General features: G+C 41.3%; 1 protein-coding gene across 1 annotated transcript in view; it reads right to left on the reverse strand.

The window, feature by feature from the left end:
* Nucleotides 1-499: 499 nt before the first annotated feature.
* adamtsl2 (ADAMTS like 2) overlaps nt 500-19152 on the reverse strand; it is a 44635-nt gene continuing 25982 nt past the window's right edge. The window contains exons 11-19 of the mRNA XM_011479667.2: nt 12452-12812; nt 10014-10117; nt 7672-7798; nt 7361-7574; nt 6817-6972; nt 4582-4752; nt 3138-3314; nt 2512-2656; nt 500-1455 (exon numbers count right to left, since the gene is read on the reverse strand). Coding sequence (XP_011477969.1) covers nt 1328-1455; nt 2512-2656; nt 3138-3314; nt 4582-4752; nt 6817-6972; nt 7361-7574; nt 7672-7798; nt 10014-10117; nt 12452-12812 — 1583 coding nt within the window. The 3' untranslated portion in view covers nt 500-1327. The remainder of the gene's footprint in view (nt 1456-2511; nt 2657-3137; nt 3315-4581; nt 4753-6816; nt 6973-7360; nt 7575-7671; nt 7799-10013; nt 10118-12451; nt 12813-19152) is intronic.

Raw genomic sequence — 19152 nt, forward strand, 5'->3', positions numbered from 1 at the left:
CTGTTCCAATAAGGATTGTAAAATGCAGCACACTATCTCTTGTTTTGACCCGGCCTTGTAGTTCCTGACCAATGACTGAAGAGACCTTTAGTCACGTGATTTTGTTTACAAGCTTTGATCCGGAACAGAATTGGCTGCTTGATGGCAGTCTGAATACAGACAAAATGCAAGGTTTGGGACTCGATCAAGAACAAATTAAGCAGACTTGAACCGGAATAAAGGATTTCTCCAGTCTGAATAAACCCCAGGACATGACTTGTTTGGTAATTACATTTTTTTTTTAAATCAAAGTAATGTAACATTGACTATATCTGTGGTTAATGATGGCAAACAAATTTAAAAAGCATAGCAAGCTGAGTGTAAAACCTAAGGCCTGTAGTAATGAGGAAGAGTAGCAAAGTATTGTGTCATCAGCATAAAAACTTGTGTTTTCAAATCAAGTTGTACGTGTATGAACCTGTGAGATAACTTTACAGTAATTTAATAAAAACACAACCCGTAACTGTTTTTGGTTTATTTATCAACAGTAACCAATCTTCATTTTTGAGTTTTGTACAAAGAGGTATCAGTTATATAAACACAGTAAAGGACAAGTTTAAAGTGAGACATACATGTACACGTCTGACTACACTTCAGCCGTACTTCAAGTGTCAGGATTCTCTCCTTCTGTGCTAAGATCTCTGTCTGTGTCAACAGAGCTAGCATTAATTGACCCAATGAGCAGCCACAGCTGGCACCAGGACCGTCAGGATAAATGAAAATGTGCTATGACAAACAAACATGCTCACTTCCTGCAGGCGGGGGCGCCATGGAAGAGCCAGCAGCACAATAGAAATACTTGCTTATTTTATCTGGCCAGACACTAAATATAAAGCACCATATTTAAATAACCCTATTAAATATTCTACTCATGCAGTATACTCAGCTGAGAAATAACTTAACAGATCTTCTAAACAATCAGGAGCTGTGAAACCGTCTGTAGCGGCTCCTGCTTGTTGTTAAAAGAACCATCTTCTGACCCAACTAATACTTATAACTGATAATCAATAACTGCGGATACAACATGGATTACAGTTGAGATATGAAAATAAAAGGGCAGACCAACAGAATGTCAGGCATCAACAAAAATACATGAGGTTCTGTTTGGAGCAGGGGTAGATAACGAATCAGCATGAGCCAACCTCGAAAAGTTCTTGTCATAAACAGGTGGACGCCCACATTTGTCTTCTTCCCATTGTTCACAGTGATGATTGCTTCAGGGAAAGCACTTGTATGTTTCCCCAGCTGGAGTACGACCGGAAGGGGGTAGCCGTGGTACCATTCTGGACTATGAGGCTGGAGCCCGGACGGCACGGCAGGAGTGGCAGCAGGCTTTGCTGTAGTACCAGTGACTGCACAGATTCACCTTCAGGGCCAGCAGACAGTTGGTGGAGGGCCGATCCTGACAGCTTTCATCTGGAGCATTAGAAACATTGGTCAGAGAAAAAGCTGCCACAGGTTTTTCTTAAAATTGGCAGGATTTCATAAACTAAACCAATAACTGTTACATTTTAGAGAAGGTATGACGTGGTGAAGCATTTTAGATGCAAATTAATAATTTGAACTTTTGGTTTAACAAATGACTTTTACTTTACATTTCCAAGTAACTAAATACACTAACTGGTGCAGCTCGGACACATCCTCAGTGATGAACCCAAGGTCTTGGGGTGTTTCGGGTCTTAGATCATCATACACCCTCACCTTGGGGACCCAGCCGGGGGTGATCAGTCCCCAGGTTGTGTCCGAGCAGCGCTACACCACAAATCTGCCCTTTTGATCCACAGCCACCTAGAGGCTCTTTCTGCTGCCTCACTGATGGTTTTGGTGGCTTTTCTCTCCTGCAACCCTCGAATACCCAGGAGATTGAGTACTTGGTGCAGGGTTTGCCCCGGGAAACCCCTGCAGCCCACTTCAAATGGCTCGCAACGTGCCCTCCAGCCACTCATCTTACAGGCCTTCACCAGTTCCAAGTTTCTGGCCCTCTTCCGCTCGCTAGCCTTGCACATCCGATCTTCCCAGGGTACTGTAAGTTCCAGCAGCACCACTTGCTTTGTGGCGTCTGATATTAAAACCAGGTCTGGCCTGAGATAAGTCTCTGCAATGTACTCTGGAAACTTAAGCTTTCTCCCCAGGTCCACCTGTAATCTCCAGTCATGAGCTGATGCTAGCAGCCCAGTTGAGGTCTTACGCTCTGCTTACATTTCCCAAAAGTAATTGTAAAGCTGTCCGGAGTGGCTTACTGGTTTCCAGCAATAGGATACATGTTTGACAGGTGTCTTGCCTAACTGTAAATAATTTGTACTAAGCCACACCAGCTACAGCTACAGCAAAAAAAAAAAAAAAAACAATAAATCAACCTAATACAGATCAGATCAACCTTTTTAAAACTATTTTATTGATTTTCATCTCCCAAAGAATGTTCTGCTTTGGATATTCACTCAGATGGTGTCTGGATGTCTGCCGTGGAATTACCTGGAGGCTCGGTGGGGCAGGGCTGCAGGGTGCAGGTCTGTTTGGCCACAGGTTTGGTGAGGGGGTCACAGCCTCGGACCAGCTCCCAACCCTGGTAGCATTTGACGTCCCTCATCCTGACACCCACACCACACGTCTTTGTGCACTGAGGACATACATGGCCACAAACTAAGCTAATGCACTGCAGGATGTCACTTTTGTCCAAACCAAAAAAATCTGAATTGGTACAAACTTTGTACAAGCAGGAAAAGTAAAGGTTTTGTAGCTTTCAATAAAGCCATGGTCCTTAACCCTTGTGCTATCCTAGGCACTTTACCATTGGGAGTTGGGTCATCTAGACCCACTAGACAGTGCTCTGAACCTTTTTTCTTCAATGATTTGTGATCTTCACTGGTGTCCATGGATTACATAAAATCTTTCCATCTTTATCCACCTTTGTCATGGTAGGGAGAACATGTCAATGTAAGGATGGGGTCATCTAAGCTAGCACAAGGGTTACAGAAGGTCTGGTTCCCTTTGTTGCTGCTCAGATTCACTTGCAACGATTCCCACTGTAGGTCATCACTGGGAAACAACTTGGAATATTTCTGTGCGTCTGTTTGGACTCCTGTGTTCTCTGGTCTTACCTCGGACCAGGGGGTGGTGTACCATTTGAAGCAAGGCCTCTCAAAGCAGGTGTTTTCCTCTTCAGGCTTGTCTTTGTGTCCGCATGCTTCTTCGTCAAATATTTTGAACTTTCCTCCGGTGATGCCAACACAAAGCACCACTCTTCGCTTCACCCCACGTCCACATGTTGTGTTACACTGCAAATGAGTTTGAAAACACAAGACAAGGATGAAGGCAATGACAAGACAAAAAGTCATCCACCGTTCTTTTTTTTTTTTTAGAACTTATATTTTATTCAAACATTTTGCAACAGAGCATTACGAACACTTGTCTCCATGGTTTCCACGATACTCAACCTGAATACAGTGGGTACATTTGAACAAGGATACACACAGGAAGTTGAATTACTATAAGACTCTTCACCTTAAACAGAAATATAAAATCTAAACATGACAGCATTTGACTAGCTAGAGGTATTATCAAGCTGATGACAGTATAATTATTTTGCTGGGCCCCATCTTACATTAAAGTTTAGCATTTGATGTCTTAATAGGAAACTTATTCTTTTAAAAGTCATCCACAGTCTTAAAGACCCACTCCAATGAAAATTGTGTTATTAACATGTATTGTAGCAATTTTCTTATTATGATTCATAAAGAAAATTAGGATTAAAAACGTGTTTTTGAGCATTTCTTTATTCAAATCGGTGGAAATCAGGATCAGAGAAAAATGTAGTTGGATAACGCCTATAGTGATATAAAACTACATTCAGCAGGCCACAAGCTCCCTGCTCTATTCCATTCTGATGAATCTATTTGAAGACAAATAGATTCATACCAATCTTCGTTTTATTTAATCCGGTATAATCATAATCATAATCAAAAGACTGTTGGGAATTCTTTGAAAATAGATCAAAAGATGATCGGAGTGGGACTTTAATACATGATACACCAGCTTTGAAATACAAATGAGTGAAGGTTGACAACCACTGAAGGAATATGCTGGAAGATGAACAACGCCAGCTTCAAAGGCAAAATCCTATCCACGTGTACTTGGAGCCCCGTCACTAATGCAGCAGTCTTAAGTAGAAATGCCAAGACCTTCCTCTCCACAGAAACGTTTTTCCAGCTAGGGGACCAGGTCCCCCCAGTACATCTTTAGTTTTCGCTGCATGGGACCTCCTCTTATAGAGACATGTCTTGAACATATGCCCAGTAAGGCCTCCAAGCAGAATCTAATGAAGATGCAGAGCCACCTGAACTGGTTCCTGGGCACTAAAGGGCAGTAATTCTATTCCATGCTTTTCCTGGGTGACCAAGCTACTCACCTTATCTCTAAGGGAGCAAAGACGGAAATGAAGACTAAGTTTAACTATTTGATAAACTTAATTCTCTGTTTCATCAATCACATCTTGCTGTATGATGCTCTTCTTTCCATTATTTTCATAATCTGTTCATTTCTCACCCGATCCCAGTCTTGGCTCAGCCAGTGAGGAGCACAGTCTCTCTCTCCACAGGGGTGGATAGCCAGCGGCTTGTTCTCCCGGGAACACTGGCTCTCAGGAACCACCCGACCTTCTGGGGCCTTGCAGAAGACGTGGCGCACCGTCTTCCCCTGACCGCATGAGCCGGAGCACTGGAACGAGCAAAGGTGAAAGGTCATTTCAGGGAGAACATCAATCTCAAAAAGATCTGAGCATTTTCGATAAATTACTTCAATTTTGTTGAACCGTTTACCCACTAAAAAAATTTTTAATGTCAGCAGAACTGAGAAGACAATTTATTATGAAGTAGTCACAAAAAAAGACACATGACGTGATCAGAGAACTTTGGCCTGAAGACTCCCAGATAAAAGAGACGTGTCTTTATTTAAAAAAAAACTTGTAGAATTCTAGAGTTTTTACGTTTTTTCTGCATTCGATTCTCTCTTAATGTGTGTAATAATCTGAGATAATATTTTTAAAATCATGGATTCAAACGCATTACCTTTGCACTTTAACTACATTTGTCCCACCACACTCCCCCCACAGCCTGATACTAATCAGTTGTTCATCCATCTTTGCCTTTTGGGTGTTTTAAATAAAAAGGGGTGTGTCCAGATAAATCAACATCATTAAAACGTTTGTGGTCAACAGCTGCAGAATCACAGGACTTTGAATATGAAGCTCTAAGACTGTATGTCACAAACAGGCAGGCAGACGGCTGGATCCAAGTGCAGCAGGTTTACCGACAGAAGGATTTATTGACAGACGGATTGGCAGGAGTCAAGCACAACTGTGAAGCTAAGGGAGGGTGCGGCATGTAAAGGTCAAACATGAGCATGCGAGCATCAGAGATCAGATGTCGGATATCACAGTACAGGTGTGGGTGGAGGTAGGAGGCAGGCAGTCAGAGTCAGAGAGGGATCGAGGTCAGGCAAACAGAAGATCAGGCCCAGAAAGAAATGCAAGCTGGCAGGAACAAACAATGCTTCACACTGAGCGCTGCTTAAGACTCAGGTGGGTGAATGTCAATGAGAGTCAGGGGAGCGGCATCCAGGAACTGTACGCTGGGGCAGCTGGGAGATGAAGTGCGTTAGTAATCTGGACAGGACTCTTGCTGGTGGTGACCAGAGGGGGAGACAGAGCTCTGACTCCTAACTCTGTTCATGCAAACCCCCAACTTTAACAGTTTAATAATGTGTTAACTGGATTCTTATTTCTGGATTCTGATTCTGATTCTGGATTCTCTGCAAATCTAGTCTTTAAAACAACTTAAAACTCATTTGAGTCATCTGAATCTTGTTTATTTTGTAAAGAAAGCCTGCTTTAATGTGATTTTTTGTGTTTTGTTGGTTATTTTGCACATTTAAATTTTCTGTGCTGTCATGGTTTTACTTTAGTTTTTTAGTTTTTTTACTGTCTGTGTACCAAACATGGATTCTGTTTAAAATGAGAATGACACTTTTTACTTGGCTTTTAATCTCCTCAGATTTTAGAGTTGAACCTCCACTTTTAATCTGTACTTATTTCATTCATAACTTTATCGACTAAATACAGAAAAATATAACAATATAATTCAGACTTCAATTATAATAAAAGCATTTATTATACTTTTTATCTTTTTTTGTAAAGATGAAACTCAAGAAAAAAACCAGTACGGTAAAAGTATGGGTGCCTTTGAAGTGCAAATCACATAAAAATGCAAAAAACACACAAAGGATCACAGCAATTAAAATAAGTAATAAAAAAACAACATTAGATTTTAGAAATTGAAACAAATTTCCGGAAACCTAAAAAAACATAATTCCAAAAAAAGCAATAAAATAAGCAAGAAGCCTTTTAGAAAACAAAAGAAACTTCCATAAATCTTCTGACCACAACCACTGCAAAAGTTCAGTGATTGATCAATGAAATCCTTAACTTCTGCTTCCCTCTTCTTCAAAACTCAAACATTGCCATCCAATCCCATAGCACCTCCCTCTTCTGTTTTCTTGTTTTGTGTCATTTTTAAGCATTTCATTTTGATTCTGTAAATTACTTTTGTTTTCTGACATTTTTTTTGTTTTCGTTGTTTTTTTACGTTTAAGTTTCTTTTTTCTCACGATCCTTAACATGATTTTGCACTTGACAGGTCCACTATACAAAAGCCACAGAAGATGCCGTCATAATTCCTCTGGATTCAGCCCAAACATTTTTATTTCCAGTTTAGAAAGACTCACAGGCCCCCACTCAGACACAGTCCACTGGCGCTCACAGGGCGGGCCCGTGCAGTTCTTGGTGTTTGCTGGTTTGCTCATCGGGTCACATGGTCTGGTCTCATCAGAGCAGCGCACGTCACGGGTCACCTGGGCCCTGCGGCCACAGTTTGCAGGGCACTGGATGGAGAAGACACTTATTATTATTACCAACAAGGGTAACAAAATTGAAATACTCAAATATATGAAGTCAAAATTCACAAAATCAGCCATTTAAGTCGTTTAAGATTGATTCACAGAACACAACTGAATCAGTGATCTGAATCTAAGATCATCATCTGTGACAATTTGTTCAATTGAAGGTTGTCTCCTTTTACAACACACATACATCCATCATCCATCCATCTATCCGATTTATGAACCCTCTGAATCCCTGCTGCATGTCCTAGCTATTGTTTAGCCGTCTGTCCTTCTCAGCACCCTTTTTTCATTCACCCATTACACAAAAACCTCTAAATCCTCACAACATCCTGGTACACCTATCAGTCCAGGGCAGGGTGTGACTTACCTCTGTCCACTCTGCCACCTCCCACTGTGGACCACAGGTGGGGCTTTTGCAGGCTCGCCGCTCCACGGGTCTCTCCAGGTCAGCCATGGTACAGAGGTCGCTGTAGACGGAGCTGTCCAGACCCGGCGAGAGCATCTTCCAGCAACGGACCTGACGAAACTGGAAACCCTCCCCGCAGGTCCTGGAGCACTCGCTCCAGCTGCTTGCCTCCCATCTGAAACATTCCCACCTGATCAGACTCTATGTCCACAAAAGCACACTTCATGACAGCCAGGAGCAGCAGCCACAACATTCTTTTAAATGAGGGGTACCTGGGCTGACATTCCCTCCCGATACAGAAGTCATGGACCGGTTCTGGCCGGGTCAGAGCGTCACAGTACATGTCATGGACCTCAATGCCATCATACCGTACACAAGTGACGAAGGACCTTGACACTCCTGAATCAGAAACAAGAGGAGAGGTCTTTGATTCAGGAAGTTGTGCATGAGACGAGTACCCAAAGTTCTAGTTTTTCTGTGTTGTTTTTGTAAAAACAGAACAAGCATCATTTATTTGATCACATTTGCTGTGGACTTCCAACTGTGAGGAAAACCTGCTGATATGTTTGTCCTCATATGCAGAGAAAACATCAAAGCAGGATCTGAGATTCCAAATCACTTTTGATTTTTTATATAGCTTGATTTTTTTATGTTTAACCACAGGTTTGATCAGCTAATTCCTCCACTTTCTGCCCCGTTTATAATTCATAAAGGTTTTTTGTTTCAACTATCACAACTGCATTCCTCTAAAGCTACAGTCATACCGCGCGTTTAATCGACCCCTTCCAGTGAAAAGACAATGTAAGTGTGTGTAAATACGTGCGTTTGGGGCTTTTGCATTCAAAACTCACACGCATTTTGGAGATCATTGAATGGTCATTGAAAGTTAAACCAAGTAAAACTTTGACCAGTCAGGGATTCAGATTTCGTATGGATTTGTAGGGATTGACAGAAGTGCCAACCGTTAGTGACTAGTGTTTGTCCCCAGCCGGAGCTGCATAACTCAAGTCTCTTGTATATCACAATAGAGCTGTGAAAGAAAAAGCATGGAGCAAGATTTGCCATATTTGCACCTCTTCAAATTTCACACCAAGTCTCTTCCAAATCTAGGTGGCGCACATGGGCTAGTAAACGGTAGAAAAAGTAGAAGAAGACCCTATACCGTTTGTCTAGTGTGAGCACCATGGGCTATCCTCCCATTCAGCAGGTGTGTACGTCGGTTTAACGTATCTCATTTGTCTTCATCCATCAAAATATCTTTTATCCCTTTTTAGTTCAGTTCTGCCTGCTGATGTGTCACTCCATGCTTTGGTTGCTCCTTCATTTATGGTTATATTCCAATGTGTTTCAGCTTTTTAATTTCTGTTAGTCCTCCCCACTATCAATATTTTGCTCCTCATGGTTCCTTAAACCAGTGTTTTTCAACCAGTGTGCCGCGGCACACTAGTGTGCCGTGGGAGATGGTCAAGTGTGCCGTGAGAAATTGCCCTCATTAACTGATCTAAAAGCAATTACCATCTCCAGGAAATCAGCTCTTTGTTCATCCAAACAGGCCCTGATAAAACACTGAGAAGTTAAGAATATGAAATATCATAAAATTATTTTTTCTTTGTGTTTATATGATTCTATTAAAGACATTTTGATAAGAATAACGGGATACCGCGATTTAGCTGCAGCAATAACTGTGTAAGGAAAAGTCCCGCCCCTATAACTGTCTCCACCAATCATTCTTGAAGGTTTAATCACATGTCATCAGTCTGACCAATCAGAAGTGGTTAAAGTATTCACTTCCTTGTTTCAATTTAGCGCAAAAAAGTCTCTCTGTTCTAACAAAAATACCAGCTAAAGCTCGTCTTTAGCGGTGTAGCTTTCCACAGACTCTGGTATCAGACTGGAACAAGTGAACAAAACCATGAAGCTCAAAGACGCTGGTCTTTCTGCGGTCGTCGGATTACGGGCACTACATCTCCCATGATGCAGTAAAGTGACTGTCTTAGCGCACAATGAGTCTCTCCTCTTAACGTCTTAAAACAACGAACACACATCAAACAGTTTTTGAATCTTTTGACTTAATTTTTAATACATCTTTTAGAAAAAACAGCTGCAGCTTCCAGCGATTTCTGCAACAATTATCACAAAAATGCATATGAGACTGCAGAGCGGCTGTAGATCAATACAGACTGAGCTTTTTCTTTTTTTTTATTTATCTACTTTTTTGGATGCTGGTGTGCCGCGGGATTTTTGTCAAGGTTAAAGTGTGCCGTGGCTCAAAAAAGGTTGAAAAACACTGCCTTAAACTGCCAACCTTTACAATACAAGGACAACCTGTTTTAATGATTTTAATAAAGAGATTTGCTTAAACAACTCTGTAAAAAAAAAGGAATCAGCAAAATAATTTAAAAAAAAGACCAAACAAATCTGATTAGTTTTCAGGCAATTCTATAGCTTTAGAACTGAAACACTTCCTGATACTTTGGAATAAAGAAACCAAATTAGGGACTTCCAGCACTGCTTGTCATCTTCACTGGATGACATCTTTGTGTAACAGTAACCACAGGTGTGGTTGAGGAGTGAAGAAGCTCATAATCCGACTGAACATGAAGCATCTCCGTACCTACAGAGCAGGTCATGCTGCATGGCTCCTGAGACGACAGCTTCCAGCGATACATGTCAGCCGGGCTGAGCTTCAGGTTCTTCTGGTAGAGTCGCTGGTTCCCCCTGTTACACAATCAGACATCAGAAACAATGTGTTGGAATAGACTTGTTTTGGCTAAATGAGTCTGTAGTGATCATCTGCATCACCTTCCAGGCAGTGGACTGATCTTAAGGAGATCCTCATTACAAAATGCTCCTCATGAAGCGGATTCAGTGCAAAACCCAGCAGGTGGAGTTTGGTTTTCACCATTTTACATGTTAGTTTGACAGACACAGATCCTCACTTACACTTCAGAGACACCCCTGCACTCATCCTCCCTTGCAGGTCACTGCAGTCTTGTTCTTGGAATATAAAGCAGGTACAGGTGCTGTGGGTTTTTGGATTCTCCAGGTCAGTAGTGGGTTGTAGTAGAAAGTGCAGCTGCATCGTAAGGGGAGGGTCGGAGTGTCATGGGGCTTTCTGAACCTCGTGGGGCTAACTTAAGGGACATTGTAAAAATGGAACGTTCCATTGTTGTTTGTGTGGTAAGGGTATTGTCAAGTATTTGCAAGGATGATGTAAGTTTACCCACTTATGACATACGGGTGATGCTGTCGTACGGCTCCCTTTCTGTAGCATCCTAGTTGTTAGCAAGGGGTGAGTACTGGCTTACTGCGTGCAAATACCAAACGCACTGTGCAGGTGTTACATAGGATGCTGACACAACCTTTGCTCTAATTGTGTCATTTCCTAATTTCCAACAGTCAGGTTACTTGCAAAGGGACACCTGAGGAACTCGTACCTTTTAAGTGAACTGCACTGCAGTGTTTGGGGGGTGGAAAAAATTAAAAATCATGTGGCGTGCCTTTGTCTCACCCACTTCACCCTTACTTACCCTTAAGCATTGTAGGCTACAAATGATTAACTACCTGTCATCTGCAGCATGCCCATAGAGAAAAATGTTCATTAACATTTTTGCCACTGGCTCGTCTATTATCTATAAACTTCCCGTGAGCTACCCCACATCCAATACCCCATATTCCTGCATACCCCATATCCAGCTGTGACAAGTACATAAAGTTGAAAACTTAAATATCTGGGAGGGGTTCTGAATATAGTCAGCCACAACTTGCCCAAGATCTCCCACTGAAAAATAATGAGAGAGGCCTGTAATTTTCATCATAAGCATATTTCAATTATGAGAGACAAAATGAAAAAATAAATCCAGAAAATCACATTGTCTGATTTTTAAAGAAATTATTTGTATATAATAATGGAAAATAAGTATTTTGTCAATAAGAAAAGTTCAACTTAATACTGTTATATACCCTTCTTTGGCAATGACAGCAGTCAAACATTTTCTGTGAATCATCACAAGGTTTTCACAAACTGTTGCTAGTATTTATCCCATACCATGCAGATCAGTGGTCTTGTATGTCTTCCACTTCCTAATATTTGCTCCCACAGTTGATTCCTTCTCACCAAGCTGCTTACCCATTGCAGATTCTGTCTTCCCAGCCTGGTGCATTTCGATAATTTGGTTTCTGGTGTCCTTAGACAGCTCTTTGGTTTTGGCCATAGTGGAGTTTGGAATGGGACTGTTTGAGGCTGTGGACAGGTGTCTTTTATATAGATAATGAGTTCAAACAGGAGCCATTAATACAGTAACGAGTGAAGGACAGAGGATCCTCGTTCAGAAGAAGTTACAGGTCTGTGAGAACCAGAAATCTAGCTTGTTTGTAGATGACCAATTACTTATTTTCCACCATAATTTGGAAAGAATTCTTTAAAAATCAGACAAGTGTAGCTATAATGAAAATGATAGGCCCTTTTTTTAAGTGGGAGAACTTGCACAATAGGTAGCTGACTGTATACTTTTTTCCCCCACTGTATGTAACTCACCTTTCATCCAAGACGGATCTGATCTAGAACAGGATACAAGACTAGGAGGTCTTTCCACTCTTTTCCCATGAGTTATTTAGCAGCGCCTATTCTTTAGCACTAGAATCACTGTTTGCATCGTCAACACTTAAATAAAATAAATAAATACATTTTACTTTATTGTTACCACAATGGGGAAAAATTGTTCTCTGCCTTTGATCCACCCCCTGGGGGAGCGGCGAGCTGCAGACTAGCTGCGCTCGGGAGACGACAGCTGGCTGAGGAGAGCGGGGATGGAGCCGCCAACCCTTCGGTTGTTGGACGACCTGCTCTACCGCCTGAGCTAAACTGCCGCAAACTTCTACTCAAATGTTTCTTGTTTAATGTCAGATGTTTGTCTGCTGCCTTGAACATGGTCTCTCTGACAAAAGCTTCCCTCTGCTCTGTTCAGGAATGATTCCCAGATGACTTCAGCCGAGCAGCAGAAGGAAGAAAAGCTTATGGATACTGGAGGAAGCTGGGATTTCTTTAATTACCTGGTTCTGTTGACACGACTGGATGTCCGTCCACCCTGGATGGTTCTGTTTTGGTTGATGTCACTGCTGTCATTGCGTTTTTGGCCCAGAGTGAATTCCAGCGTCTCATTCATGTCAAACGACCCACCTCGCTGCAGGATGCCCGGGCCCGCGTCCACTGGTCCCACCTCAGAGGAGAACAAGCCCTCTTCCTGTGTCAGCAGCTGATTGGTGGAGATGTTGATAAGCAGTTCTTCTGGATCAATGCGGCCATCTAGCAGATCCCTCCATATGAGGTTTGTGGAGTCTGGTTCTGATCCTGGTTCCATTCGACCACCTTCAAGCGAAGGATTACCCGTGCTGCTTGTATTACTGCTGTTCCCTTAAAACAAATAGCAGGTGTAAGTACCGATCCACAAACAGACCAACTTAGTCAGATCAGACATGCTTAGTCTGTGGAGGACCGAGAAGAACTGCTGTCCCAGAAATTCAAATCAGATTGTTTACATTTATAAGATGCAACACAAATGAGCTTAATTGATAACAACCATTAGATTGCAATTAATTGCAGATCATTATATAAGGATTAAAATGAGTTACAGTTTTGTGGCAGCTTAAAACACAGTAATAAATACACAAACATAACATGCATAATTGTGTTTTTTAGGATAAAACCTTTTATGGTGATAAAATTGTCTAAATGTTCTGGATTCTTCTAATACAGCCAAATTGTCTGAAATATTACATCCAAGGATTTTTGTTTCTTTGTATTGTGTAACAAAAAATATTAAACACATTTAAACAGACCCAACTGATCATTTTTAATAAGATTTACCTAATTAGGATTTTAATCTTCCACTAAAGATTTTGTTGCAGCTATTTATCTCAAATTACGTTTGTTTGTTTTTTTCTGCGGCTTTTACCGAACAAGAGCTAAATTACTGGAGACGTTGTAATAGTAGAGGTTCAGTGATGCAAGAGTTTGCTGTCAGAGTCCAGAATGAAACTGAGAAAAAGTATGTTTCACACACTGGTGGACAATTAACAGTTATTGAAATTTTCTGCAAGATTAATTTGAAAAACTAACTTTTATGTGGAGTGGAGTTTACCGTATTAATTATCCATTTAAATAAATAAAAGTAATAAGACAAAAAAAAGGTATTTTTGCTGTAGTACTCTGAGCAGAACCAGATTGAGAGTAAGAGCCGCCGTCTGATGTAACCAAAGATTAGACAAACCTAATACTTTGTATCTCAGAAAATAGAGTATAGAGTATAATATAGAGTTTTGGTAATTCATGGTTTCACAACCTCATCAGAACTCCAAGCACACACTAAGCGCTCCAAGCCACTTTTCTTTGTGAAAGAGTCAGCTGATTGCGTAATCACTTCACTACTGTGAAGTGCTGCATATCAGTGCAAAGCCGCCTTCCTCTGCCTCAGAATCCACTAGAATTGTGTTAATTGTGTCTACGGTTGAAGACGAACGGTAGTCAAAAGGATCTCAACGCTGGAGCAAAAACGCCGGTGTTAAGGGGATGCGGAACACAGCAAACAGAACATCCAAAATTCCACACGCAAAACCAAAAAAAGACAAACTGATAGTCAGGGAAAGGTGTGGGATGAACAGGGTCAACAGCGATAACTGCAGCCTTGGGAAGCATGGGAAGTGACATCCACTTTGGAATTTGGGGATGCATCAGAAGTGGACTGGGGCAGGAGTCAGTGCATGAAGAGCCTTTCAAACACATATTGTGGTGTTACTGTGCTTAGGGAAATTGACTGACCTGAACCTAATAGAAAGTCTATGGGCAGTTATCAAGATAAGAAACACCAGACTCGAAAATAAAAATGACCTGAAAGCAGCTGTCGAAGCATTTTATTACACCTACACACTTTCACAGTCTGTAACCAGTGATGCAGGAACTGATGCAAATGGAGCCCGACCAAATGCTGAGTGCAAGAAAAAACAGTGTTTTCCAAAGCTTAACGTTTGTGCTGAAAACATCACCTTTTGATGCGACATTGTAACTTTCTGAGACAATAAGTTTCAGGTTTTCATCATCTATGGATTCTATTGATCAAAATGATAAGAAATAAAGGCTTATGAAGCTACAGTTAATGTGCAATAACTCTACACTATATACTTCACTTTTTGAAATGACTAACAAAACATTAATAAATAACAAGTAACAATACCAATAAAAATAAATAAAGACATTGTATTAAAATGTTCATGACATTCATCTTATTTTTAGATGGACTTGTATTTACCACACGTACAAAAGAGTGAACACTAACTGTGTTTATGTTACTGTTGTTTGGTCAAATGTGATTTCATGGCAGCAGAAGTCACAGACACAAGAATATCAGACTCAAACCCCTTTTGCTCACATCACTGCATGAATGAACGATAGGAGGAAAGAAAATGGGAGTCAGAGTCACAGCACCATCACGGTTCAGTCAGTTTGAGCAGGCGCCCCTGTAAAAGGCGTTACGTCAGTCTGAAAGCGTGTCTGCTGAGTGTTTCAGCTCCGAGCCGTGGCCTAATGGCCTCGGCAGCCAGCTGGGCTAGCTGAGAGTTGGCAGGAAGGCCATTACTGCACACAGCCACTTTTAGAAGATAAAAACACCACCAAACTGAATTTTTTATTTGCCGATGATCTTCTTTATTTGTCTGCACCATGAATTATTCAAAGCTCCAGAAGGCCTTTACAGAAACGGAGGATTCAGTTAAATCTAGATGGTGTTGACCTACAAAGATTATCTGTTCTATGTTTCTTTGCTCTTTTTTGTGAAGGGGAACACAGCTTTGATATAAAATGAAGTCAAACAGCAAGTTTATAACATATGACCTCTAAAGGGATTAAGCGTGTTTGGAAAATGGGTTGATGGATGGAAATGCATGGCCAATAAAAGCATATTAGAACAGATTTTATTAGAAAAACCTAGGACTTCAATTATTCCCCTGTTGTCAAAGTAAAATATGTCCAACACAAGAGGCCTTCAGCTCTCATCTGTTTGCCCAGCTGATGGACAGGACAAGTTTAAGGGAAAAAAAAAGAAAAAAGAAAGACTTAGGACTCTAGTGGGCCTCTCTGGAAATGTTTTTAAGTGGTTTTGTACTTATCTTACAGATCAACCCTTTTATGTATGTAGAGATACATGCTCTTAAAAAATCCATGAAGTAAGTTGTGGGGTTCTCCAAGGGTCGATTTTGGGTCCAATACTTTTTAACTTGTATTTGTTGCCTCTTGGGGACAGGGCGTTGACTTTTACAGCTATGCTGATGATACACAGCTTTACAGAAACTGCTCTTATCAAGGTAACCAACGACATCCGCCTGAACACTGATGATGGCAAAGTCACTGTCTAAATCCTGCTAGACCTGAGTGCTGCCTTTGATACTGTTGATCATGGGATCCTTTTGCACAGACTCCAAGACTGGGTTGGCATCTCTGGATCTGCCCTAAGTTGGCTCAAGTCTTATTTGGAAGACAGGAAATATTTTGTTGAAATTGGGAGTTGTGTCTCAGACTACATGGCCTTGACTTGTGGTGTGCCCCAGGGATCGATCCTGGGACCCCTTCTGTTCAACCTCTACATGCTGCCACTAGGGCAGTTAATACGCAGTAATAACATATCTTATCACAACTATGCAGATAATACTCAGATCTATGTGTCACTGACAACAGGTGAATATGGGCCGGTGGATTCACTCAGCCACTGCCTCCAACAGATCAGTGCGTGGATGCAGAACAACTTTCTCCAGCTAAACTCAGACAAGACCGAAGTTATTGTTTTTGGCCCACAGAAACAAAGAGAAAGTGTCAGCAGCTACCTTCATTCTCTGTCTCTTAAACCCTCAAATCAAGTCAGAAATCTAGGGGTAATCATGGACTCTGACCTGAACTTTAACAGCCATATCAATTCAGTAACATCAGCGGCATTTTACCATCTGAAAAACATTGCCAAAATCAAAAACATAATGTCAAAGCCAGACCTGGAGATACTTATTTATGCATTTGTCTCCAGTAGGTTAGACTACTGTAACGGCCTGCTCAGCTTCAGTACATCCAGAACGCTGCTGCTCGAGTCCTGACCAGAACCAGGAAGTATGATCACATTAGTCCTGTGCTCAGGTCTCTGCACTGGCTCCCTGTACCTCAAAGAATAGACTTCAAAGCAGCTCTGCTTGTGTACAAGTCTCTCCATGGCCGAGCACCAAAGTACATCTCTGACATGTTAGTGCCATATGAACCATCTCGTACTCTGAGGACCTCAGGGGCCGGCCTCCTGTTGATTCCCAGAGTCAGAACTAAACAAGGGGAATCAGCGTTTCAATATTCTGCAGCTAAAATCTGGAACAGCCTCCCTGAAGTCGTAAGACAGGCCTCTTCTGTGTTCATGTTCAAATCTAGACTTAAAACATTTCTGTTTAGCCGTGTATATAACTGAAAGGTCCTATCTGCACTTTTCTTTCCTTTCCTTCCTTTTTTTTAAAATCAATTTTCAATTTTTTTTTTTCTTTTCTTTTAAAGTAAATTTTACGTTGATCATTTCTATGATGTATTGTGATTTTAATGCATTTTTCTGTTTTGTGAAGCACCTTGAATTACTTTGTGTACGAATTGTGCTATACAAATAAACTTGCCTTGCCTTGCCTTGCCTTGCCTTACATCGCTGTGTCTCCTGATGACCTTGAACCTATAAACCCTCTTTTAAGTCTAACAGCTCAACCAGGACAAAACTGAAGTTTTAATCATCGGTTCTAAAGACAAGCAAGAAATGATTTAAACCACATCTTCAGAATTTTAAACTTTCTCACTGTGTGAGAAACGTGGGCGTAGGTTTTGAGTCTGAGCTAAATGTTTTCCCACACATTAAAAGTGCAATTAAGAGTCCGCCCATTCCTCTCTCGTGCCAGCACAGAGGTGCTGATGCATGCTTTTATTTTTAGTCCTTGAGATTATTGTAATGCCTTGCTCTCTGGTTTACCCAAAAACATTCTTTCAAATTTACAACTTCTACAGAACTCGGCTGGCACGATGAAGACCAGGGGCTGGGAACACATTGCACCTATTTTAAAATCGCTGCAATGGCTTCCTGTGTGTTTCCGAATTGATATTAAGATTCTTTTAATGGTTTATAAATGTTTTAATGGTCTTGGGCCTTCTTATTTAAATGATATTATTTTAAAGTATGAGCCCTCGCGGACCCTGAGGTTGTCTAGGGGTGTACTTTTAGTTGTCCCTAAGGTGAGGACCAAAACTTCTGGTGAGGCTTAATTCTGCCATTACAGTCCTCACTTCTGAAAAAGCCTGCCGGAGATCCTCAGGGCCGCAGAGTCTGTAGAGGTTTTTCAGAAGAGGCTCAAGACCCACCTTTTCAATTTTACTTTTGGTTGATCTTTTTTACTTATTCTCTTAGTTTCAATACATATGATTTTAATGTATTTACTTTTATCTTTTGCATTTAGTCTTGTTCTCAAATTTAATAGGTTATGTCTTTAATTTTAATATCTTATCCTGATTTAAGCCCCATTGTTCTTGTGGGGATCTTTTCTGCCAGGCTTGGTCGGTGGTCGTTGCCGCGGTTGTTGCCCTTGCTGGGACGGTTTGAGTTTAACATTGCAGCCTCACGGCTGTGAAGTGGACGCCGTTGCTGTCCTGGTCTTGGTGAGCACTGTGGCGATGTTCCTACGGCCGAGCTGGCTCCTGGTATGAATGGATTCCCAAATACTGTTTCCTCACTGCAGAGCCAAGCCTTAAATTTCTTTTAGAAGTTACTTTTGTTAGTATTCATTGTGTGTGGCTTCCTGGTGTTAACGGAGGGGAGTAGGAAGGGTGATGGGTGGGTTGAGGTTTTATTGTAATATTGTAGCGACCTGGGGGTTGGCCCTGCCTTCAGCCCCAAAGGCTCATGGGAAGTGGGGAGCTTTAGGGTGAAACTTTGAGTCAGAGGGTTGTGAACTTAAGTGACCCTCCATGCTGTTTGGCTGTTTGTGGGTTGGAATAAATGGGCTCTTGGCTCAAAAAGAGATATCGCCTCTCTTTCTGATTATTCCTGCCTGAGACTGACCAGGGTGGTGCGGTGTATGGGGCACGGTCAGCTCTCCAAAGAAACCTCTTCATGAGCACTTGGCTTTTGCTACCCCGCTGAAGTGACAGTCCGGCTGGATCGTTACAATATTGTTGTGTTTTTGTTTTAAATGTTAAAGTGCTTCGAGTTGTGCAGTACGACGGAGTATTAGGGCCACCAAAAAAAGAGAAAAAAAAGGAAATTTAGGAGATTAAAACTCGTAAATTTATGAGAAAGAAACTCGTAAATTTACAAGATTTTAAGTCGTAAATTTATGAGAAAAAAACTCGTAAATTAAAGTGGAGGTAAGCATGCAGAGTAGCAGGTGAACGCCGCGCAGCAGAGCAGATCGACTAAACTTAGTTAAACAGGTGATCTGAAAGTTTATTGATAATGTTCCAAATATCTGGAAGCTCATTTGTTTTATTTATGATTTATTAAAGTTTTATTTATTGATGGTTGGTTTGCAGGATCTCTGCAGCCATAGCCCTCGGTTAGGTATCCCTGCAGCTTTCCACTTCAATCCTTTCTTCCTCCACCAAGGACAAGATCTCTACATTTGTGTGACGCTTCCGTCCGAGGAGGAGCACTTTTTTGGCATTTTCAACGTTGTAATGCTAATATAACAGACTATTTTCATTC

Source organism: Oryzias latipes, chromosome 9, assembly GCF_002234675.1.
Source record: "Oryzias latipes chromosome 9, ASM223467v1".
Lineage (NCBI taxonomy): Eukaryota > Metazoa > Chordata > Actinopteri > Beloniformes > Adrianichthyidae > Oryzias > Oryzias latipes.